At 40.3% G+C, this 26,385-nt stretch overlaps 1 protein-coding gene across 3 annotated transcripts in view; it reads left to right on the forward strand.

Annotated features, from left to right (window-relative positions):
• gas7a (growth arrest-specific 7a) overlaps window positions 1–26,385 on the forward strand; it is a 52,788-nt gene that overhangs the window by 11,918 nt on the left and 14,485 nt on the right. For 2 of the 3 annotated variants that reach the window (XM_082180337.1, XM_082180335.1), the window contains exons 3-9: window positions 3,778–3,846; window positions 7,054–7,139; window positions 12,333–12,401; window positions 22,034–22,123; window positions 24,059–24,171; window positions 25,087–25,161; window positions 25,979–26,057. In XM_082180337.1, coding sequence (XP_082036463.1) covers window positions 3,778–3,846; window positions 7,054–7,139; window positions 12,333–12,401; window positions 22,034–22,123; window positions 24,059–24,171; window positions 25,087–25,161; window positions 25,979–26,057 — 581 coding nt within the window. The remainder of the gene's footprint in view (window positions 1–3,777; window positions 3,847–7,053; window positions 7,140–12,332; window positions 12,402–22,033; window positions 22,124–24,058; window positions 24,172–25,086; window positions 25,162–25,978; window positions 26,058–26,385) is intronic. The other variant, XM_082180336.1, reaches the window with a different exon arrangement.

Here is a 26,385-nt window from a genome sequence, read left to right on the forward strand (position 1 = left end):
TGATTGGTCACTTAAGGAAAGAAAGGTAACGGAGCGGCGGGCTGAGAACCAGACCGACCCGCTCCATTACTTTTCTTTCCTTAAGTGCATGAGGAGTTGACAAAGGCATGGACGGGACCTTTCTCTGCCAGAAATCGCCTGAGTAGCTCCTCCCCCCTCCCCCAGGTCTCAGCATGGAGCCGGCCGCAGAAGGTGTGTGTTTGTCTGTTCTGCCGCTGGCTCCCAGAAAAAAAAAAGCGTAAAAGCGGAGCCAGCGGTACCCACATGCTCAAAGAAAGAGCAATTTCTCCATTACTGGGCCCCAAGAGGGCTAGTCTGGCGGTGTGTGACCCTGCAAAGCCTTGCACCCTTTCAGCCCCCTCTTATTCGCCAGCTGGGTGCGGTTCTAGGACCCGGTCATCCGCCTTCTCACGCATCCCCTGCCGCTTAGTGGAGTCAGTTAAGTGTTGCACTGCACACTCAGACCCCGCTTCGGGCTGCCTTAGGGCCTCTCGAACTGGATCCCTATCCTCCACCTCGCTGCCCTGGCCTTTGGTCCCTGGCCCTGGCCCGGTTTGTGGAAGCCTAAAAATGCTTCCCAACCAGTCCAGCTGGCCCCAAACTGTACCATCAGACTCGGCTTGCGATTCATTTCGCTTGGCTTCCGCCCAGGCTCAGTGATATCCATCATACATAGGTGTTGAGCACAGATGCTCCTAAAAATGTGTGATATCCATCAGTGCTCCTGCCCTGTGTGCGCACGTCGCTGTCCTACTGGCGAAGGATGCGATGTAGCCTCTCCCTCCAGCCGATATGAAGACTGGCTTCCATAAGCCCATATTTCATTGTACCCTAAATATGTGGAGGGTTATGAACATCTTGGACCTGTGTCAATTGAAACAGACCCTTTTTCGAAAGCATCTGTTCAAGTTGCTAACACAGAGATGCGTTTCCAAATCAGTGTTCGACCTGAAGGACATGCACTTAAGATCTCTATCCTTCCACACCACAGACCATCCTGTGTTCTTGCGTTCGAAGGTGCAAAGTATCAGTACAAAGTCCTACCCTTCGAGTGCTCCATAGCCAGTTGGGTCTTCAGATCAACTGGGAAAGAATAAACTCGCCCACGGGTTGAGGATCTCTTTTCTAGTTTGGAGGTGGACTTGGTCCAACGCATCTCTTAGCAAGAGTATGTGTCAGGTCAGTGCTGTTAAAGAAGTGAGAAAGGGTCCCACTGAAACTTTTCAGAGGCTCCTGGGGCATATGGCAGACGCAGCTGCAACCGCTTCCTCCATATGAAGACCGCTTCAGCACTGGGTTCATGACCGGGTTCCAAGGTGGCCGTGGCTGAGGGGCCACATACAAAGGGCATGCAGTAACAGAGGTCTCGGCGCCCTCTGACTGCATTGGCATCCATTGCCTCGAGTTGCTTGCAGTTCACCTCGCTTTGAGACACCGCTGCTCAGCGACCGTGTACTGGTCTGAAAAGACAACATTGCGCCCGTTGAGCTAGGCTCCCCTCGCATGTTGCAACTCGCCCGCCACCTCCTCCTCGGGAGTCAGAAGCTGCTGAGATCGCTTCATTCCACGTATTCCTGCTGGCCTGCTCAATTGTGTCGCAGACAATAGTGGGAGAGTGGAGACTCCGTCCCCAGGCGGTCCAGCTGTTTGGGACCACTTCAGGGCCGTACAGTTACATCTGTTGCTCCTCCGGACTCGTCCCTCTGCCAGTTGTTCTTTCTCCTGTCTGAGTGGACATCCCTTAACACAGAAAGACTCTGGCCACAGCTGTCCCCGGGGTCCTCACATAAATGTGTTCCCCAGTGAGCCTTCTTGCACAAAACTGTGCTAAAGTCAGGGAGAAGATGGAGCAGGTGTTGCTAGTTGCCCCTTATTGGCCCAACCAGACCTCTCTCCTCTCAACAGCCCTTCCTGACTGCTTCCTCTGAGTACATTCTCAGAGACGGGGCATGTTGGCACCCGCGTTCAGACTCTGGAAAGTTCCAGATCTGGTTCTAAGAAGAACGGGACGCGGAGGTAACAAGCTGAGCCATATCGCATTAATTATCGCAGGCGATACGTCCGTGATAATTAATGCGATATGGCTCAGCTTGTCAGTGAACTACGGCTCTGTGTAGTAAATGCCGCTCCATCTGAAAGCAGGTGATGGCGATTTACTACTAATCAAGGAACCGCCTTTACTGACGAGATGCGCATAACAATGTCATGCGATATATCGCCCAGCCCTATCCGTAACTAAATATTTCAGACAATTTAACCGATTTATCAGGGCCATCGCTTGTATCCGTTTGAACTATTTCATTTAGCCATTCTTGTTTGAAAGTCAAACAAACCTTTTTTTAGGCTGTTGCAGAGATGTTTCATCTTTTCGTTTTGCCATTGCTGAGTGGACGCACGTCGTCTTCGCGGTCTGAACAGCGCGGGACCTTCAATTAGTCTGCGCATCCGCGCATGCGTGCAGCTTAAAGGGAACATTGGTTGTGATTGGTCAACATAACCGGCAGTTAGGCCTAGGCCTCACCCCCTTTATTTTGCAAATTTATGAATACTCGCCGTTAACAGTCACTCTGTAGTTTGTGCAGCAGCCTCCTCCAGGTCCTAGTACCTGGCCGGTAGAATGTTATATTTATTTAGCGGGGGCGCTGTTGTCATAATATTAAAATGAAAAGTAGAATACTCAGACAACTTGATGTTACTTCAGTTTATGAATAAACAAAGCAGTAATTGATGTCTTAAATGACAAGCATTACACTTGTACATTAAATAATTTTATATTTCAGTTTTTTAATCTGTAAGAAATTTTTATCAAATGGATGATGAAAATAACTTGAATCCAAGAAGCTCTAAAATAATAGTAGAATTTTTATTTGAAGCTAAAGACCACATCAGCTGAAGTCATGCCACCCGCCGCACTTCATGTGTTGACGATATAAAAAAGCAAAGTTCTGCTTTAATAACATTGAACAAAAATACAATGAACTTCATAGGCCCAATAATAGACTAAATTATTAACATGACATACACATGTATTTACACATAGAACAAACACTGGGTGTATTCGTTTTAGTTATAATACCAAATGAATTTGCATGAAAATACCATAACGTTTGATTGGAGACACAACTATTAACGTCAACAACAAAATCACAGGCATTATTTACTTAGAAACTGCAGCAGCAGTTTATTTTCACTTTAATACGTTTTTAAATCGGTGTTATCCTGATTATGTACAATTATATAACCTCATTTAAAAAAAGAAAATTGCAGTTAGCATTGCTTTTTTCTGCGGATCATGACCCTATCACAACAGACAGAGAACCACTGCTGTACTGCCCTGGATGGCCTATCTGAGGCTGATTAGAAAATTATGTTTGCACAAGAATGTTTCTGTGTGGGAAAATCGTTTTTGACTGAGTGCTTGGAATGAGGGATGCTGTTTTGCAAGAGTTAGCATAAAAAAATCCATCTTGATTCACAGGAAACATGGGGCGACTATGTAAGAAAAATATGGTAACAATTTTCAGCCATGGCTGTGAAAAAGAAAAATTGCTTTTACAATGTTATTCAGTTCCTGCCCCCTACTTGGATAGACTATGAGGGATATTGATTGAAGAAGAACTTTAGTTTTATTTAATCAGAAACAGTAATATGGCAGCTCAAAGACAGAAGACAATTTATGTGTACCGTCCTAAACCTAATGTAGAGCAATCAAAACTAGTAAGCACTACCAATATGAGTGGGGCATCATACTGTAAATAATGCCTGTGTTTATGTTAGAGACAACGTGGGAACGGCCAAGCACATCCACCACCATCTCGAAAGCTACTGGGACTCACCGACACTCAGGTAATATTTCCACAAGAGCTTGGAAACAATATTGATTTTCAATTCAATAAAATAGCTTTTATTATATAGAGAGTTTACAGCTTCCACCGTTTTACAGTTTGCATCTTATATTCAAGAGATAACCTAATGAAACCTTGACAAACACAATTATGTTATTGCTAAAATACATTAAAGGTATTGCTAAATCATGCGATGACATACTCAGACCAATAAATCAAGATTTTACCATTTTAAGATTATCTAAATGGGTTCATAACTGTATCATTACCTGCTTTGGCAATTAACAGTTAAAGGCAAACATTTTAATTTTAAATTGCACTGGACAAAAATGTAAGGAGAGAACATGGTGGACAGAACAGGGGTTTTCCTGGACCCAAGAAAGGGAACACGGTCATCCACACACTCACAGCACACAATTTCATAAGAATAAACTATGTTTAATACAATGCTAATTGGCACAGCCTTTATTATTGAATAGAATGCTATAAAATAACATATTTTCTGCTACATTCTGTGATAAGAAGCTTCATCAGGTCACAAAAGGAAGTTATTTCAAACACTCGACTGACGTTGTATTGTGAGTTTGGAACAAAAATGGTATTAATGTAATAAATTGTTGTTTTGATGCTATGCTAAGATAACATGCTAGCTAGCCTTTATGCACCTGTTGCTTGGAGCAATTATGTTTTATGACTAATTTTAAAGAGTAAATCCACTTAAGATCATTGCAATATTTATTTAATGGAAGGGCATTTGATACAGAGACAAAGAATGTGAAGTTAGAAGTTTGATAAAATAGGGTGACCATATTCCAGGTCATGTCCGGCCGGGATTTCGAGATCGCCCGAAATTTCCGCGATTCGGCTTTTGCTTTCTCGTCGCCATTCATTTTGTTTACATGTACACCTTTTGATTCAGTAGTACTGAATTAATTCCGATTGGTTAATCTGAATGTAGTGTTTACATGAACGCTAAACAAGTGATCGGTTGATGTGCGTTCTAGCATTGCTAAGAAAATTCCTGTGTTTTCGTCTCGATCGGGATCCGTGTGAATCAGAATGCATGACCTGCAAAGCTGGCACGTACGTGTCAGTGTCAAATAACGTAATAATGTAAACATAATGAATGGTGACTGTAGAAAGCAAAAGCCGAATCCCAGGCATTTTGGGCGATCTCGAAATCCTGGCCAGATATGTCCTGGTTAAACAGGACGTATGGTCACCCTAGATAAAAGAAATAAGGGATTTTACAGCTCTACCGCAGTCATCAACAAGCTTGCCATGCCACCATTACAAGCAATGCAGTCATCTCATAAATTAAATCAAATGATCAGATAAAGTTAAGGTGGGAGAAATATTCATTTTGGGGGCCACCAAAATATTAGAATATTATATTAGAAAAGAGGTAGAAATAGAAGGGGAATGTGATATAGTTGTGGAGAGAGTAAAATGTGAACAGAGACAAACAAATAATAATACATGGTGGGCAGTAATATAGAAGAAAAAGATAGTAAAAAGATAGAGGACATTGTGGAGAGAGGCACAAGAGGTGACATGGTTGACAAAGGTTTAAATAGAAGACATGTTGCAAGATAACAGACTAAGAATCAGAGACATGGGAACAGCAGTAAGAAAAAGAATGTCCCAGTATTTCAGGAGAATGTAGTCTGTTTATCAAATGCTGGATGTCAGTGCTTATATCAGGGAAGGCTGACTCATTAATGCTCTGACTGTGTGTGTTTCTTCAGCCCTGAGGGAGGGAGAGGGACAACTCAAAGAAGAACAACATTGTACCACAGCCTCCATCATAATAATCACTCACCACTGGACACAGTCACTGAACACGCGCACACACAGGCTGTTCAGCCTTTGCGAGAGCTGAACGTTAGCCATCTGTGGGCCATGGGGCCAGACTCAGTGATATGAATACCATTTGGACATTATGTATTATCTTGCACGTTAGCTTCAGTGTAGTGTCAATAAGGGTTTATTAAGTCAGTGTGCACGCGTCACTGCTCGCATAGGCTGATGAAAACATAAAACAAGCTCCATTCCAAAATACAGACCTGTCTAAACCAGGGGTTCTCGACTCTGGCTCCCGAGGTCCACAGAGCACCAACCCTATCAAATACACTTGAACAAACTAGTCAGTGTCTTGAGAATTATTAGAAAGTTGCTGGTAGGTGAGTTTAAATATCAATATTGGATATAAACTCGGCAGCAAAGTGCGTTTTGGTTGATCAGATCACAAGTAGACGAGGGAGACGTATTCCTGTTTACACATGATGTTTTAATTTGTCTCTTTTGTCCACTTTCAACCACTTCTGTCCTGATTTCTTCAAAGGGAGGGTCTATGGCCGGGTAAATGTGTATATATATATTTTAGATCTTTCGATTCAATGGAAAAAATTAACTTTTTATTTTTACATGTGCAATTTACATGTGTACACGCCCGGAGACGACGGAAAAACACACAGAGAGCAGCAGCTCATTTGGAATCATTTAGAAATGATTAGAAATCAGGAATGATGAGAGAACGTTGTGCTTGGTACGTTTTTCGTCTTCAAACCAAACTTGGGTCTTCAGCCCTCAGAGTTTAAATCCCGTCTGGCTAGCACGCTTCCCATAATGTTTTCTTATTAAGTCAGTAGGCAGAGAGTAGGCGGTCTTTTGTGGCTGTTCGAACACATTCGACCACATGAGAATTTGCACTAGGAAAGCAATCTAGTCAAATGCATTTTCGACTTCCTCTGGAAGTGGTCGAAACGTTTTAGACCCCATTTACAGCTGTATTTAGCGCCGTCCACTTGTGATCCGATCGACCAAAACGCATCTTAATACCAGGTGTAAACAGGGTCTTATGAAGCACAGCTCACACAGTCAAGTTACTTTGAAATCAAGAAACTTTCTGTTGGTCATCGCTGTAAACCAAATTGAGCCTGTTCTGAAATCTGCATGGGGAACACCACCCTCACACCAAACCTGTGTACTTTTCAAATGACTGGATTTTGCACTATTAAAATATATAAAAAAAAGAAAAAAAGATCCCCCTTGTGATTGGCTCCAGGTCCCGTGAGATTCTTTCTGAGATTAAACCAGCAACCATCTGGTTATCAGTCTTGAAATTTAATCACTATTCAACTTTTGAACATATGTGAGGGAAACCTATGAGGTTAATGAAGATTCACTTTCTGCCTCTATGTTGCAGTAAATGGTCGTCAGTCTCTCGGAGCCTCCGGTCATGTGCTGGAACATCCAGATGTGTCCCTGAGGAAGACCAGCATAAGCAACCAGGTACAGTCCCATTTCGAGATATCACCTGCTCATGAATATAGCGTAAAGTAAATCTGAACTCCTGTGGAGTATCTGTGGAATGATTCCAAGAATAACTCGGAAACAGTTTACAAATACCAAATGATTTGGTCTTCCATTGCTGCTTGGATTCTGACAGAAATATATGAGTCAGTAGATCTGGTGCCATCTGCGCCAATCTGGGGACAGTAACAGTTAAAGATGGTGAAGCAGGGCCAAGTAAAACCCTCCCTATCCCACGTGATCTACGAACAGCCAGACAAGGGCAGCTCATGCCATCAGCAAATGGGAGCGGCAAAGAGTGGGCCATATGGGCGGCCCAGTTCTGGATCCTTTTACGCTGTAAGAGTTTGATCTCAGGCCAGGATTGGGAAGGTGTTGGGTTTTAAGCGGAGCTGGTGAGGGTTAGACGGATAGGACGAGGTACGCTGGGAGAGTCTGGGGTGCGGAACAGTTATCGAGCGGGACTGGGTGAGCGGCGAGGAACGAAACCGCAGGTTGCGGGCCTGCGCTGACATGTTCTGCAGGACGGTAAGACAGAAAGTGTGTGGTTGTGCACGTTCATCAGCTTCTCGTTATACGGAGTGCTGTGCATGCTGGATCTTTGGCCATGTACCGGCTATGTTTTTTATTAGAAAGATGGAGTGTGTACATAAGTGTACAGACGCTCTGCAAATAATGCAAACATGCACTTTGCTAGTACAGTTAAGCACAGACGGGAGGCAGTGTAGTGTGATGCATGCTGGGAGATGTTTGCTTATACACATGCTAAGCACAACGTCTCAAACACCTGCTAACACAAGGATGGTGATGCAGCGTCTGCAGCTTGAAATAAGGCTCATACACACACAGGCACACCTCTCTCGAATCACTAATACTGATGCAAAATGAATACAGATACCTTGAGGCATCAGCCAGTCTGAAAGATAAGCTCACACCAACACACACACACTCGGGCGGTGAGAAATGCTTTGTTTTCGCTGGTCATGTGTTTTTTTTTCTCTCGTCTGACAGCATGCTGTTGTTTGCAGCTTACCTCCAATGATAATTAGCCCCATTTCCCCCCCTCCTCCCTCTCTCTCCTCCCCTCCTCTCTCTCTCTCCTCCCCTCCTCTCTGCTCAAACACACGCACGTTGTACAGAAGGAAGAGGGTGTGTGGTTCTGTTTCAGTAAATCATTTGCCTCCCATCATTTTTCTCTCCTTATGTTTAACCTTATTTTGTTTGTTATTAATATTATTATTTAAATGAGTGGTGTTTGCTAAGACACATCGCTATTACTATCGCTTATTGAGCTTTGGCTCATTGCTCACTTCACACCTTTTGTACTGTGAATGATACCTCAATTATGTAGATTGTTGAGGGGATGTGTGTTATTACTTTTCTAAGACATATGATGATCTTTTTGCCTGGCATGCAATCAAACTGGTGAAAAAACCCATAGATTTACCCTGAAAAAGAGACCCGAGACATCTCTAAAGACTAGAATATCTTAGAGACTTGGGGGTGGACTCTTTTGACTTGGACCAGTAAGCAACTGCCTAGCAACCACCCTGAACTTCCTAGCAACCGCATAACAGCACGCTAACAACCACTAAGAGCATTTTTTCTCAGCTGTTCTCCATAATATGCATCTCTCATGTACGGCTCTTTTTAAAGGACAAAAACTCTGGTTGTCTGTTTTTATATTTCTGTTTTCTTGAGTGAATTTCACAAAAGAAATGTCCAGCCAATATTTTACCTCAGATTTAAGAGAAAAAAAAGTGTATTTGTTTTTTCATATTTTATATATTTTCGATTTACTTGTTTAGTTAATTATTTATTCACTGTGACTTTGTTTACATGATAATTAATTGTATTACCCCCAAACTTTTAATTAAACACTTACTTTTTTTAATACGTTTTTTTTTACAGTAGAAAATGTGCTATGAAAATTGGAATTGATTGCTGCATTAATCCAGTATTTAGAAATAAAAATTGTATTGGTCCAAAAAACAGGTTGTCTTTTTTAAACTCTTTTACGCATAGAGGTCACTACAGCGAACAGCTATTCAAAAAGCATTTTCTTGCGTATGCATGGGTTTTGATGGTGTAGTTGCACATCTACTTCCACAGTGGACTCTAGTGCATCCTATACACTGCCACCAAGTAACTAAAAATACAAGATGGCCGACGGCCAGTCAGATATGCCAAGTTTCTTTGGAAAATCAATCCATTCCTTCTATCCTATGAGACAAAATGTTGTAGCATCAAGTAACATCTAATGAGTCATATCATTGTTAAAGTTTCCAAGTATTGATTTTAGATTGGGAGGAAATTTATATTAATCATCTGTCCACTAAATTGGACATCATGCATCACTAGCTATATTTCAGCTACAATTCATACTATTACTGTGACTGTTGTTCTTGAAAATACTTCATCCGCAGTAGCTATTTTGGCTGTAAATAAATTTATTTGTGACCCTGGATCACAAAAATAGTCACATGTCGCACGCGTATATTTGTGGCAATAGCCAACAATACATTGTATGGGTCAAAAAATTATCGATTTTTCTTTTATGCCAAAAATCTTTAGGATATTATTAAGTAAAGATCCATGTTCCATGGAGATAATTTGTAAATTTCCTATCGTAAATATTTAACACATTTATTTTTGTGAGGGAATGCAGCACAATCGCGAACATAAATGGACAACTTTAAAGGCGCTTTTCTCAATGTTTTGCACCCTCAGATTCCAGATTTTCAAATTTGTTGTATCTCGGCCAAATATTGTCCTATCATAACAAACCATACGTCAATGGAACGTCTATTTATTCAGCTTTCGAATGATGTATAAATCTCAATTTCAAAATGTTTTACCCATGTGTCTGGTTTTGTTGTCCAGGGTCACATTTGTTATTAGATTACATCAGTTACATCAAAAAAAGTAATCTGATTACGTAAAGCACATTACTTGTCATAACATAATCAGATTACAAAATGAGGATATGATTCCATCAAAGATCTCTACGACCTGTCAATGTACAACTCTGTGGAAACCCAAATCAGATATGTAGAAAACTGAAAACATTAATTTGTAGCTGAAATAGCTAGTGATGCATGATGTCCAATTTAGTGGACAGATGACACCTCCAACACTGCTCATTTCAGATGAGATTGAAAACACTTGATTGCTGATTGTTTTTCCACAGTCTGAAAACATCAACAGATCAATGGAGATTTCAGTCTGAGGTTTTCTATGGTAGAAATATGCCCATTTTGAACATAATCAGAATTAGCAGCTAATAAGAGTAAATCTACATACTTCGGTAGACTGGGGGGACCGTAAGTATTTTCTACATTATCTGATTTGGGTTCCCACAGAGTTGTACATTCACAGGTCGTAGAGATCTTTGATGGAATTGAAGCTGTATTATATATTTTTTTGTATGTATTTTATAGTTTTCACATGAGTTTATATCACTTATTCATTGGTTTGTTAAAGGGATTCTCCATTTTTTTTGGAAATAGGCTCATTTTACAACTCCCCCAGAGTTAAACAGCATAGCTTAGCATAGATCATTGAATCGGACAGGACCATTAGCATCTCTCTAAAAAAATGACCAAAGAGTTTCGATATTTTTCCTATTTAAAACTTGACTCTTCTGTAGTTACATCCTTCTGTAGTTACATGTACTAAGACCGACGGAAAATGTAAAGTTGCGATTTTCTAGGCTGATATGGCTAGGAACTATACTCTCATTCCTGGGTAATAATCAAGAAACTTTGCTGCCGTACCATGAGTCCAGCAGGCGTAATGATATGACGCAGCACCTGAAAATAGCAAAGTTTCTTGATTATTACGCAGGAATGAGAGTATAATTCCTAGCCATATCAGCCTAGAAAATCGCAACTTTACATTTTCCGTCGGTCTTAGTACACGATGTAACTACAGAAGAGTCAAGTTTTAAATAGGAAAAATATCGAAATTCTTTGGTCATTTTTTTGAGAGAGATGCTAATGGTCCTGTCCGATTCAATGATCTATGCTAAGCTATGCTAAAAGTGGTACCGCCAGACCCGGAGATCGGCTGAATGGATTCGAAACCGGTAAAACTCAACTGTTTAAAGGTTGTATCAGCGATTTCTGGCCCAAACACAAAAACAATTGGTTTCACCAACCACTCAAAACCAAAATAATTATAACCAATCACCGACAGGGCGTGGGTGTTGTGAGGTTTTGCGCTCGTGCACAGCTGCACGCGAAGTCGGAAAACACGGAGAACACGAGCGCAAAACCTCACAACACCCTCCCCCTGTCGGTGATTGGTTGCAACACTATTTCTTTTGGTTTTGAGTGGTTGGTGAAACCAATTGTTTTTGTGTGCAGATCTCAGAGCCTAGGCTGCCTACAGAGACGCGGTTTTTTGACGGCCTGCTTATGGGGCGGGCAGCTAGCGGATCGTTAGGAAAGATTAGATGAATGTGATCATTTATGTTTGGGCCTGAAATCACTGATAAAACCTTTAACTCTGGGCGAGTTGTAAAATGAGCCTATTTCCCAAAAAAGTGGAGTATCCCTTTAAATACACACAGTATTGCTGTGTTATTACTGTATTATGTTTAATATGGTATCTCCTCAGTTAAAACCAAAAACGCATACTGTCCATCTGAAAATCTGTTTTGTATATGTGTAAGAAAAATAATAATCTTGTTTTCCATGCACTAAGAGCAATAAAAACACATAATAAAAAAACAAAAACATCCTGACTGAGAAAACAAACAAACACTTTATTTTTATTTTGGGGTAAAATATGACCTGGACGTGTTCTTGTCAGGTTTCATGAGATAAACCCTCTTTTCTGTTGACTGTGTGCCCTTTTAACTGTTATTGAAGTCTCGTGTACCTCACCTACTCTCTCTGCCTATGTCTCTCACTCCCTCTCACTCCGTCACGCTTCCACGACCCCCCTCCCCCTGAGACCCCCACCACACACACACACACACTCCACTCTGCATCGCTTGCCACAGCAACAGAGCCAGGCAGTCAGACTGCACGCGGGAGTCGAGCGAAAAGAGTGCAAAAAGAGTGAGCCAGCGAGAGAAAGAAAGAGAGGAGGCACGGATCAATGGAGATGGAGGAAAGCTTTGATGCGGAGGGCAGTTTTGATGATGCCTCCTGTCTGTCCCCCCAGAGCCCAGGGTCCACGTCCCCGGCCAGGAGGCAGAATAAGGAGAAGGAGATCAAGGAGACCAAAATCACTGTGAGTATTGACAATTGATTACAGATAGACACCATACACTCACACTGCTGTCAAGTGGACATATATATGAGACGCTCTAAATGCTCTTAATTCCACCAGTCACTCGATTTATTAGCTTTAATCATAACGTCGATCAGAAAGAGTCAGGATGTGCGTGTTTTGCAGAACTGGCCACTGGGAATTCAAATCAGTGTTTCCCTGAAGTGTTTCACAGATGTGAAACATCTGATCAGTGTTTTGTGCCACTCTTTTCACTGCTTTGCGTCTGTGTGTGTGTGTGTGTGTGTGTGTGTGTGTGTGTGTGTGTGTTTCATGAGTGATGTTGCTGGAAGTTTGTGTGTGCGCTTCTGTGAGTCTGAAGATGTACTATGACTACTGGATTACATCACCACTGTTTTGCAATACCATGTTTTAAAGGATTCACCAACATGGACTCATTCAAATAGGCTGCGATTATTTGCTATGATGGAACTCCCCGGGAACTGCTTTGAATGGAGACAAATGGAATAAAACGGAGTGGAAATAAAAAAATATCAGACACTTTTCAAAAACCACTCTTGTGTTTGTCCTTCTTGCACATGCATTCAATTTTCCCCACTTCCCAAGAGACCACTTGCTATTCCTAATGTTCTTGACCAGCGTTCAACCACAACAAGGAAGAGAGTATTTTGAATGCCAACACAAGCTGTGCGGACGCTCTGTTGTGTGGCATGGCTGATGCTCAACAGTGGGAATCTCGCGCACGAACGCGCCGCTCGAAGCCGCGCCACTTCTTTTCAAATTATGTATGCAGTGTGAGTGCGGGGAGACGTGGCTTTGCAGCTGTATTGGAACCCTGCTTTGATCCAGCTTCACCTGGAAACGTCGCATAAGGCTCACACAACTGATGTGCTTTGGGGTTTCATGGGAAGCCGAAGCTGTCGAGAAACTAGTTGTGTTGCAGTGCATTTGTAAACGCGGCTATGGTTCATAAAGCAGCGCACAGAAGGTCAGATGTTGCAGCCACTGCAGGTCATCTCGCAACACTGATTTATTCACACCCGAACTCTCGCAGGAAGTCTTTCACTTCTGAATAAGCCCTAACATCCACTTTGAGAGTGTGTAGCAGCCTGGGCGATATTTTTCTCATTCATGAAAACGCACTGATGGTCAGTGGTGATGACTGGCGCCTCTACAGTATGTATTTACATTAACATTCATTGAGGGTGTTTATGGCAGGCTTGGGTTGGTTAGTGTTATATAACCTGTAGTGTGAGAGATGTACAGATATTCTGGTGTGTGTGTGTGTGTGTGTGTGTATAGGGCAGGTGAGGTGTCCGTCAGACGAGAGAGAGAGACCGCCCACCAGAGAGGGGGAACTAGAGAACCGGGGAAGACATGGCTAGTCCAGTTTCCATGGTGACAAAGGCAATAGTACTGACTAATGGGTGTAAAAAAAAAAAACACACACACAAAGAGAGAAAAAGAAAGAGAGCGAAATGGGAGGGATGAAAGAAAGCTGTCATTCAAGCTGTCACTGTTTGTTCAGAGAGGCAGCATGCAGTGTGTTTAGTATGCTGCAGTTTTAGCGGCAGGTATAAGACTGCTCTAGTGTTCATACTGGTGTGCGTTAATAAACGTGTCATTTCATTTCCTCTAACAAAGGAAGTCTGTTCGCTTATTGAAGCAGAAGAGATAATGTAGCTACAGTCATTATTGCAAAACAATCCCCTATAGGGTGATAAGAAGGGTCTTGATCAAGGGTTGAAGGCTTTTATGGCTGTACATAAAACAGTTATTACACATATGGATATATATGGATGCACGCTCGCTCACTCGCACGTACGCACACACGCACACACACACATACACACATACTATTTTTAATCTTATGCTCATCAAGGCTGCATTTATTTGATAAAAAAAATACAGAAAATATTATTACAATTCAAAAATAATGGTTTTCTATGTTAATATACTTAAAAATGTAATTTATTCCTGTGATCAAAGCTGAATATTCAGCATCATTACTCCAGTGTTCAGTGTCACATGATCCTTCAGAAATCATTCTAATATATTGATTTATTATCAATGTTGGAAATAGTTGTGCTGCTTAATATCTTTTAAAACTTGTGATGCTTTTTTCAGGATTCTTTTGAAAAAAAAAAAAGAAAAAGAAAAAGAACAGCATTTATTTAAAATAGAAATATTTTGTAACAATAAATACTACCCTTCAAACGTTTGGGGTCTGTAATTTTTTTTCTTTCTTTTTTTGAAAGAAATTAATACTTTTATTCAGCAAGGATGTGTTGTTAAAAAGGGATCGTAAAGATTTATATTGTTAGAAAAGTTTTCTGTTTTGAACAAATGCTGTTTAAAAAAAACAAAAACTTTTTATTCATCAGTGAATCCTGAAAAAAAACTAAAACATTAAACAGCACAACTGTTTCCAACATGGATAATAACTGATGAAATCATCATATTAGAATGATTTCTGAAGGATCATGTGACACTGAAGAGTGGAGTAATGATGCTGAAAATTCAGCTTTGATCACAGGGATAAATTACATTTTAAATTATATTAAAACAGTATATTTTAATAGTGTTCAGTCTGTTATACAATGAATTATCCTTATATGTATATTACACGAGTGCACGCGCACACACACACACACACACACACACACACACACACACACACACACACACACACACACACACACACACACACACACACACACACACACACACACACACACACACACACAGATAAGTGCTGTCCAATTGAATAATCAATGTATGCACCACTTAAATTCCGTGAAATATATGACTATGGCAATCAAACTGCATAATGGTGTACAAATACTCTAGTACTACTCATATGATACAATCACTGAACCATGACACTTTTTGTATTTTGCTGAAATGCACCATTTATCAAAAATTTGACTAGAAATATCAATATTACAAAGCACATCACTAGAAGTGTAATGCATATATATGGATTTCTGTAAATATTACACCGTATTTTTAGCTCACTCGTAACGCACAAGCGATTCTCCATGACAACCACTGAATTGGAGACACGTTGAATCAATAGCGTGAGGTTGATGGAAAAGCTGGCCTAGAAGCTTTCACCTTTTGCTCACCTTCAGTATCTTCTGAGTATCACTAATGTGGAACGAGAAGCATGTCAGTTTGATTGATCCACGCTGGCTCTCGGTCCTCGATGCACTTTCCTGCGCTTGAAATAATAGGTAGCTGTCAATAGCTGGTCGTAGTGCTTGCGCTTGTAAACAACTGCATATTGTGAACTAGAAATACCTGGAGACCCCATTTGAGACATGTTTGTTTGCGAAAATGTTTTGCACTTTGAAATGATGTCATCCATTATTGGTATTGCACAAATATTGTTTTGTAATGGGGGAAAATGCCCTTACAGGGAAAGCAATTTGTCGCTTAGCAACAGAGGCTGAGGACCCTACAGTCTGAGCAGCGGTTGAGATCTCTGTATGTATGTATGGATGGATGTTGGAGTGAAGCTGACTGGATTTGTGTTTTGTAGATTTATTTGTTTGCTTGCCTGCTGCTTTTGCGTCCCTCATGCCTGCTGCATGCTATCATTAGGTCGGTGATATTTGCGGCTGTTCAGCAGAAATGTTTGGTTTCCAGCAGCCGTGTTCATTACTGCATTAAAAGAGAGTAGGGCAGAGGGTTCATGGGCCGGTGCCAGACATACGCTGGGCATAGACATTCTGCTTACCCAAACAAATAATGCGTCCGTTTTTTCCCTTTCCCCTCACGATCACTCACACGCACACGCACACGCACACACACACACACACACACACACACACACACACACACACACACACACACACACACACACACACACACACACACACACACACACACGCATAAACACAGTTATATACACATTGCTTGCCAGTGTTGTGGTTTATTTCTAAACTCCGGACTTAAAGGCAGTGATTGCTGCTCTGTCTAGGGAGTTTTTATGTTGAATTCAACAAAGAGCTATTTAACTCTTAAAGGGATAGTTCAACCCAAAATGTCAATTATCTCATCATTTACTCACCCTCATGTCACCCAAACCTGTATGACTTACTTTCTTCTGTTTTTTTTAAAATGTTTTACGTTTTACGCTTTGTGCTTTGTTTTGTTTTACATTTGTTTTGTTTTACATTTTGCACTTCGTGTTTTGTTTTGTGTTTTGTGTTTTGTTTTACGTTTTGCTTTGCTTTGTTATTTGTTCAACCAACGAAAGCCAGTGGCGTAGAATGTTGTTTTAGATGATGTGAGACTGAGTAAATGATGACAAAATATAAAGTTTAGCGTGACCCTGCTGAAAAATCCAGCATTGCCTCTCACAGTCCGTGATTGAAATTGAAATAACTGCGGCCCTCATCCAAGTTTACTACAATATCAAGAGTAACAGCCCTCCCCACACTTATGCAGAGTGCGGTGTCCCAAATGGTGATTCAAGTTTCACATTTGGTGGATGTGAACTGACCTTACATCAGCCCAGATGAAAAAAAGTATGTGGAGGGGGATGTATTTCATTGTGGACAGAGGGTGTAATAAGGTCCTGATAATGATGTATCACCTCGCTGAGGAGTTATTAGCAGAGGAGATGGACCTGAATCTGATGAATGGTCTCATTTGGTGGAGGATGAGAGGCTACGATAAACAACAGGAGTGATAGATGTGGCGGCACTGTAAGGGAAAATCTAGTGGCCACGACAATCAGAGGGATCTTCCAGGCATGAAATGAACATAGTGACGAGGCACGAATGAGTAAATCAGCTCAAACGGCATCAGATTAGGAGGTGTCTGGGGTGAGAGATATGGTCTTATCACCCTGCATATGTATGGTGGTCAATCTATTGAATGTCTTGATCATAATTGCGTTTTTTATGTATGTGTGTTTGAGTGTGAGTGCGTGTGTGTGTGTGTATCTTTGTGCTCAAGTTTACTCAATTTGCATTGCGCCATCTTTTCCTTTTGTGCAAGTGATCATTCAGTTAGCATTCAGAGATGCTTTGCTGAGACAAGATAGAAAAGTCGTAATTCATCAAGGCTTGCCCTGCAACATTGTACCTGCATAGTTTTGAAGGACAAATGTAATAGATTATATATACTATATATATACTAATTAACACAACAAACCTGAAACGAGGAACCTAATTAATTAGTAACCAAGGAGACAAACAGGTAGGGAACAGAGGAGAACTGATAAACAGACTTGAAGTTTAACAAACTCAGACATGAACAGAGAAACATATCTGAAACAAACATAACCCTGACAATATATATATATATATATATATATATATATATATTCCCTGTTATATTAATGTAACAGGGTTGAAGTAATTATAGCGAATAGGACTGTTAACAATACGTAACTATTGGTAGTTTGCAAGACAGAACTGGGGTAATTTTTTTTTTATCCGCCATTGAAAAACGGTGGTCCTTCAGTGTCTATGGTGGTTACTTTATTCCTGAGGTGGATTTCTTGAAAGTTTTACAAATTAAATTATAAAATAAAATACTATAAAATTGTTCAGCCTTGATTGATACAATTTTTTTTTTAAATAAAATAAAGATAATGATGACATTATTGTGTTAGATATCAAAGTTAATGGAATATCTTAATAATTGACATAACTTTGCAAAATATCTTGCTTACAAGAGGGTAAGACCAATTTGTTTACAGTGGAGTATTTGAGCATGAATATGTGTGTGTGTGTGTGTGTGTGTGTGTGTGTGTGTGTGTGTGTGTGTGTGAGGCACTGAAGGGCTATGGTAGGGAGCACATCCTGTTTGGCAGTGGCAGGGAGGCGGTACAGATGGTGAGCATTACATAATTGCAGTGCTTACAGGCTAATTGGAGACGCCATGGACCCTAGAGTGTACACGCAAACACTTTATGAGTGCACATAACTGCAGTCTGAGGTAGGAAAAGATAGCAGTTCTGTACGTGATTGTTTGCCAGTAATCTCACTCTGAACAACTTGTTTAGTGGTTGTGAGCAAATCTCTGGCTGTGTTTTGAGTGGAACGTTGTACTTGCATACCTGCATACTGTGCTAGAGTCCCGCCATTTTATTGTCTCTCAAAACATGATATATTTGCTACTATGCACTGCAGAAGTGTTGTCATAGAATGACATACAGTTGATTTAGATTTTGACTTACAAAGCATGTTGAAGTCTGTAATTTTAATCATAGGTACTCTTCAACTGTGAGTGATGGAATCTGATGGAATCTAAATCCAGAAAATCACATTGTACGAATTTTAAGTAATTAATTTGCATTTTATTGCATGACATAAGTATTTGATACATCAGAAGAGCAGAACTTAATATTTGGTACAGAAACCTTTGTTTGCAATTACAGAGATCATACGTTTCCTGTAGATCTTGACCAGGTTTGCACACACTGCAGCAGGGATTTTGGCCCACTCCTCCATACAGACCTTCTCCAGATCCTTCAGGTTTCGGGGCTGTCGCTGGGCAATACGGACTTTCAGCTCCCTCCAAAGATTTTCTATTGGGTTCAGGTCTGGAGACTGGCTAGGCCACTCCATGGAGCCACTCCTTAGTTGCCCTGGCTGTGTGTTTCGGGTCGTTGTCATGCTGGAAGACCCAGCCACGACCCATCTTCAATGCTCTTACTGAGGGAAGGAGGGTGTTGGCCAAGATTTCTCGATACATGGCCCCATCCATCCTCCCCTCAATACGGTGCAGTCGTCCTGTCCCCTTTGCTGAAAAGCATCCCCAAATAATGATGTTTCCACCTCCATGCTTCACGGTTGGGATGGTGTTCTTGGGGTTGTACTCATCCTTCTTCTTCCTCCAAACATGGCGAGTGGAGTTTAGACTAAAAAGCTCTATTTTTGTCTCATCAGACCACATGACCTTCTCCCATTCCTCCTCTGGATCATCCAGATGGTCATTGGCAAACTTCAGACGGGCCTGGACATGCGCTGGCTCGAGCAGGGGGACCTTGCGTGCGCTGCAGGATTTTAATCCATGACGGCGTAGTGTGTTACTAATGGTTTTCTTTGAGACTGTGGTCCCAGCTCTCTTCAGGTCATTGACCAGGTCCTGCTGTGTAGTTCTGGGCTGATCCCTCACCTTCCTCATGATCATTGATGCCCCACGAGGTGAGATTTTGCATGGTGCCCCAGACCGAGGGAGATTGACCGTCATCTTGAACTTCTTCCATTTTCTAATAATTGCGCCAACAGTTGTTGCCTTCTCACCAAGCTGCTTGCCTATTGTCCTGTAGCCCTTCCCAGCCTTGTGCAATTTTATCCCTGATGTCCTTACACAGCTCTCTGGTCTTGGCCATTGTGGAGAGGTTGGAGTCTGTTTGATTAAGTGTGTGGACAGGTGTCTTTTATACAGGTAACGAGTTCAAACAGGTGCAGTTAAAGCTGTAGTCTACGATGTTGAAAATCGGTCGAGAAAGCCTGAGACGGTTGGGAAGTTTTAAAAAACTCATGCCGCCCCTCCACACACACACCCCTCTCCTCTGTGCTACCTGATCCCTCCCACCGGGAAACGACCTGAACAACGTCACTCAGTCAAGCTGTGATCACCGGTAGTAAACATCGGACTGATAAAAAGATATTTATGTAACACCTCACACCATAAAAGTATAAATAAATGCTTACCTGCTCAACAAAAAGTCAGCCGTGTCAGCGTCGGTTTTCAGTCCCAAATCTCCCTGAAGCTTCCTCCAACGGTCAATGGTGGACCCTATATTGATTCTACTTTGAGTCTGGCGTTCTTCAAATTTTTTTTTTATCTCTGCTCTTTCCTCTACAGACTTTTCTCTTTCTTCCAACCTTGACTGTAGGGACAAGCAGGGGCCGCTTGCTGCTGTCGGTTTGTTTTTTCTCCATTGCTGAGCTGATGCTACTTTGCTAGCTACCATAGACTGTCAGCTGCTTGCCCGCAAAATTTCATGTCGCAGGAGGGGGGTGGGGTGGGTTGGGGTGGGTTGGGGTGCGGTGGGGTGGAGACGCGAGCGCCAGGTGGAGTTTCAAGTGGAGCGGGGGATTGGATGAGAGCAGTTGACCAATGTAAGCTGTCCGGCCGGACAGCTTACATTGGTCAACTTCTCTGCAGCTGTACACCCAATAGAGTGAATGGATTTTTTTCATTCTTTTTTCTCTTCATATTGTTAGGATTTTACTGTAGAACCATAACCAGCATCTAAACGAGGTTATTAATAATGAACAATCTTTGAAATCGTAGACCATAGCTTTAATACAGGTAATGAGTGGAGAACAGGAGGGCTTCTTAAAGAAAAACTAACAGGTCTGTGAGAGCCGGAATTCTTACTGGTTGGTAGGTGATCAAATACTTATGTCATGCAATAAAATGCAAATTAATTATTTAAAAATCATACAATGTGATCTTCTGGATTTTTTTCTGGATTCCGTTTCTCACAGTTGAAGTGTACCTATGATAAAAATGACAGACCTCTAAATGCTTTGTAAGTAGGAAAACCTGCAAAATCGGCATATAAAAAAAAATATATTAAGTTTTTTTATAATTATAATATATATATATCATATTTTTTTCCAAAACATTTTTTGGGAAACTGTGAGAAAATCAAAGCCAGATAATGTTAAAGTTAATATATTTTAAATTGCAACTTCATTATTACAAATCTGTAATTACAAATACATGAGTTTCAATATGACATTAACATATATTTTAGTTTACCATAAATGCTTCTCAGCACATTAGCCATATGCACTGACAAGCAAACTTTACACATATTTCAAAGACAATAGAAGTAATTATGAAATTACATATACATACTTAAAGAGATAGTTCACTCCAAAAATAAAAATTCTGTCATAATTTACACACCCTCAAGTTCTTTCAACCCTGTATGAATTTCTGTCTTCTGCTGAACACAAGAGAAGATATTTAGAAGAGTATGGGTAACCAAACAGTTGATGGACCCCATTGACTTCCATAGTATAGTATTCTTCACAATAACTTATTTTGTGGTCAACAGAAGAAAGACATTTTTTATTCTCAAAAAGGGGGGTGACAGTTAAGGGGTTAAAGTAAATTATTTAAAAAGAATGCTAAGTGTAGTTCTTTTGCACAATGGTATGTCCTACTGCTTAAGATCTTAAAAAGAAATGTGTGAAACATTATTAAACATGCATTAATGAGCTTTCATTCTTCACTCGTGATACAGTGTTTCATGCAGTGTGCTTTGATAAATGTACCTGTATAGAGAAAACTTGCAGACTCTGCACGCTTTACATAGTGCATACTCAAAATACTAGGCTTTTAAAAATAGTTTGCCATTCTAAACATACCCTTTCTTTCTCTCTCTTCCTCCATCACTCTGTTCATTCTCAGGCAGCAATGGGACACAGTCTATATGACCAGTCTTTCTCTTTTAAATCGTGACCTTTTGTTTGTCTCCCCTCTGAGACTGAGCCAGCTCTGTCTCACTCCTCTGAAAATAAAACCATCCTGACAAAACAACACACACACACACACACACACACACACACACACACACACACACACACACACACACACACACACACACGCACTGTGAACTGACCTTCCTCTGTTTTATCTCACTACAGATCAACTGCGTCACCTTCCCTGTGCCCATGTCTACGCCGGAGCAGCAGCTTCTCAAGCCCAATGAATGGAGCTACTGCGACTATTTCTGGGTGAGAGAGAGAGAGAGAGAGAGAGAGAGAGAGGACAATCATCCAGTGGCTGAGTGCTGATACCATACTAGGATTAGTATCCAACAGGTCACATCTAAAACCATTAGAAGGACAAAAAACAATTCATTGTGTACAAACTTATGCTATATTGTAGCAGACATAGGGTCGACCTGATGCTTTAAAGTTTATCCATTCATCCATCCAGAGTTTTGTGTTTTTAATTTTTTATATATATACTGTATTTTATTATATCTACACATTTTTTATTTATTTTTACATTTGTTTTTTAGTCCAACAGTTTAAACGAAATAAAAATGAGACATGATGCCTTTGAAAATTTAGCCTTTGAAATGTAGTTTTTATCATTTTAATATTATACAAATTTTAAAAAAAGTTATAAAAAGTTGGTTAGGGCCAAATTTACTAATGGTTTCAGGGCCAGATTCACTAACCGCTTGCGCCAGCACAAACGTTAAATCTGAGGTAGTAGACATACATTTATCTCGGTTGTTTAGTTTCGAGAAATGTATGTCTACTACCTCAGATTTAACGTTTGATCTGTATGTCAGCATCGGGGAATAACATTATAATCTTGTTCACGGAAGAGAAAGCTGCTTACTTGTACAAAGGTAACTATGACGAATTACATGTAAACACAGCTTTATCAGCTTTTCCATATATACTGGCCCTGATAATCATCACAAATACTTACCGCTTGCTCCATTTCTGTAAATCTGTTTTTACGAATGAATGAGTCTCACACCAGTTGCTCTAGTCTTCGTCAACAGCCGCTTGCACCCCCTGCTGGTGAGGTTGACTAACAGCAAATGGAGATTATGAATTGACAATCTATTGATATTCCTGCAGTTCCCGGATGTGAAATGTTGAATTTTCTGTTGAATTTGAACCACTGTAAATTGAATTTGTAAAGCGAAATAAAATGGACCGAAAATTGCCTGTCGAATATTATAGGTTGTATTTTTAAACAGAATTAATATTTTGGAAGTGAAATCCAAAACGTTAATATGGATTATTGGGTTTTTAATAATGAAAATGTGTGTGCAATGTTTTGAATTGACATATTCACAGCGTAAATATTCAACCATAATTTCAGCCCATAAATTGCAAGCCCTAAAAATACAATGCATTAAAATGCAAGCATGGTTAATGCAATGAATATATATACAGTATTTTTTCAATTAGTGCAATTCAACAAGCTTTTTTTGTTTCAAAAACATTTGGCATTATTTTACTTCCATACTGTAACAACATTCCAATCATCCAATCAGATTTTAGAGGCAAGTTTACAGTTTATGTCAAGTTTAGGCTTACAACCAAGGTTAGACGCTTCTACATCTGTTATTCACCGATCATTTTTACTTATGGGTAGGGTTAGGTTAAGGGGTAGGGATAGAGTTAGGACACATTTTTTTAGACAGGAATGTTGTTCCAGGATCAACAAAATATGTTGACCCATGAACATGTCTTACTTGGCAAAAATCACAGGCAAATGCTATGAGGAGTATTTTGTTGGGAGGATTCTTCCTGGCTGTTTCTCAAGTCAAGCGTGTGAAGAGGTTATGACACTTCTGTCATGTGTGGGTTGGCACATCAACTTCCATCACAACAGCAGACTCTTACACTCTTACACCAACACACACACACACACGGAAAAGCATATTCCATTACCATGCTGCGAACACACATTGCATCTGGAGCCCTCACGTTATATTAGTCATACCCTCAACAACCTATACACACCCTTCACCGAAACGCACACTCAGTTACACCCACAAGGCCGTACACCCCCTCCCACGTGCTCTGATTCATGCAAACCTACGCTGTGACTCACACACACTGATGGCGCTCACGTGTTGTTGACAGTCTGGTTCTGATGATGTGGTAGTGTGTGTGACGTGTCTCTGTCCTCTGCAGGCCGATAAGAGGGACCCTCAGGGGGCCACGGTGTCAGGGTTCGAGGTGCTGCTGCAGAAACAGCTGAAAGGAAAGCAGATGCAGAAAGAGATGGCAGAGTTCATCAGAGAAAGGTGGGAAAGCCTCTTTCTCATACTGACTCCTTATGTAACACCTCACTCTGTATTACACTGCAAACAAACATTTTCTTGAAGTCGGCATTAAACGGAAGCAGCGATAGTTGTTTCTTCCCTGTTGTGATATATATATATATATATATATATATATATGTGTATATCAGAGTGAAACGGCTTCTCGAAGAAGAAAAATGTAGGGCGGGGCTTGATTTTGTCCATGGGGAATTGATTAGATGGTTGTGGTTTGCTATTGGTGGATCTGATTTGAGTGACAGGTTGCCCCGCCCCCACACCAGTAAACACATCATCAGAGAAGAGAAGAGATGAGCTGCAAGAGGGAAGGGAAGTTATTTTCATTAAAGATTACGAGACACATGAATAATAAAAAAAAAAGCACAACGATAAATCATTTATATTAAATACTGCAATATTCCATCAAAAGAATAGGAATTATCCATTTTGATTTCATGGTGACTTTAATCAGTATTTGCTCAACCTTTTGGACTCTAAGGTTGCTAACAACATTCAAAGGACCCAACCACTGTTATTATCCATTAAGCCAGTATTTCTGCTGTAATTATGGCAAAACAGCTTTTTCCTATCTTTTTTTATTAACACAACTGATTTATTAAATTCGTAAATTAACCAAAATTCATTCTGTGATTCCGGAAGTTTTTAAAGAAGTTTTTATGTTCTTCAATTAAATCAATAGTTACTGATTGATTTTAGGTGTTTCTTTCTCACTGAATTTGTATTACTGTAGATTAGAGTGGTATTACTTGAATATATTAATAATAATTTATTAATTTAACTAGTTTTTTGGTCATTTTGCGGTGGAGTTCTTTCAGTAGTACTGTATGAGACTATATGCCACATTGAAATGTTTTGTCTTGATAACGCTTTATGTTTCAGGATAAAAATCGAAGAGGAATATGCCAAGAACCTTTCCAAACTCTCCATGTTCCCAATGGCAGCACAAGAGGAAGGGTACGTCACAAGGATGATTTAGAAGTATTATTGAAGGAGTTTGCATACTGGACACTTGTTAGCTGTTTTTTTATGGAAGCTTGTTTCTGCCATGGAATAAAACAATTAAAAAGTTAATTGCGACTTTTTATCTCACAATTCTGACTTTTTTTTCCTGACGATTGTGAGCTTATATCTTGCAATTTTACTTTTTTTTTCTTACAATTCTGACTTTTTTCTCGCAATTGCATGATATAAACTCACAATTGTGAATTATAAAGTCAGAATTGTGAGATATAAAATCACAATTGCGTAAAAGTCGCAATTTTTATTTATTTATTCAGTGACGGAAATGCTTCCATAGTTTTTCCATCCAGTTGAGGATAATTTTTACAAAATAATTTATTATATAAATAGCTTTGAGCTAGATCCATTTGAAAATGATTAAATCTATATATAAAAAAAAGGGATTTCAAGAATAAATGAACACATACTTAAACACATGCTTACACGTGCTTAATTGTATTGAATGTGCACTTGTGGTGTACTTCAAATCTTAAAAGTATCATTACAAAAAGCTGCACTTGCAGAAAATGTATAATATTAGTGAAATAAAAGGCCAACTGAGTGTACTAAAAGAGAGTACACTTTCATGACTATATTTAAGGAGACTTTTAAGAAGTGCACTTTGTAATAATGTCAAATTAAAAGTTTTACTTTAAAGTACATTTTAAATCATTATGTTTTAGTAATTTTTTGGGGGTGTTTTAAAGAAGTACACTTATTTTGATAACTCTGAAGAGTAATACGTTAGCTTTAACCTGGTTTGTTTGGTTAGGACTCTCGGAGAAGCTTGGGCTCAAGTCAAGAAGAGTCTAGCTGATGAAGCCGAGGTCCATCTCAAGTTCTCCTCAAAGGTGGGAAGTTCTCAGTTCACTCTTATGATGACATTTCTCAATAGAGGTGATATAAGATCCAGTTGAGAAACTGGCAGTTCAAACTCATGCATTGTCAGGGAAGATGAAGTATCTGGCCTTTATTTCATTCCTGTGCCGTACTGAATAGCTTCCCCTCAGAGATGTTATTAGCTGCCTATATGTAATGAGCTACACAGCTTTTCTCAGTCTGCTGTGATTTGTCTATTTCCACCGCTGTGCTTTCCCGCGTTCACACTTGCGTGCTCCATTTAGTGCCAGTGTGGGTGATTAATTGCAGAAAGAAGGAGGTGATTCTGTAGTCTCATTC

Source organism: Leuciscus leuciscus, assembly GCF_965113295.1.
Source record: "Leuciscus leuciscus genome assembly, chromosome: 1".
Taxonomy (NCBI): domain Eukaryota; kingdom Metazoa; phylum Chordata; class Actinopteri; order Cypriniformes; family Leuciscidae; genus Leuciscus; species Leuciscus leuciscus.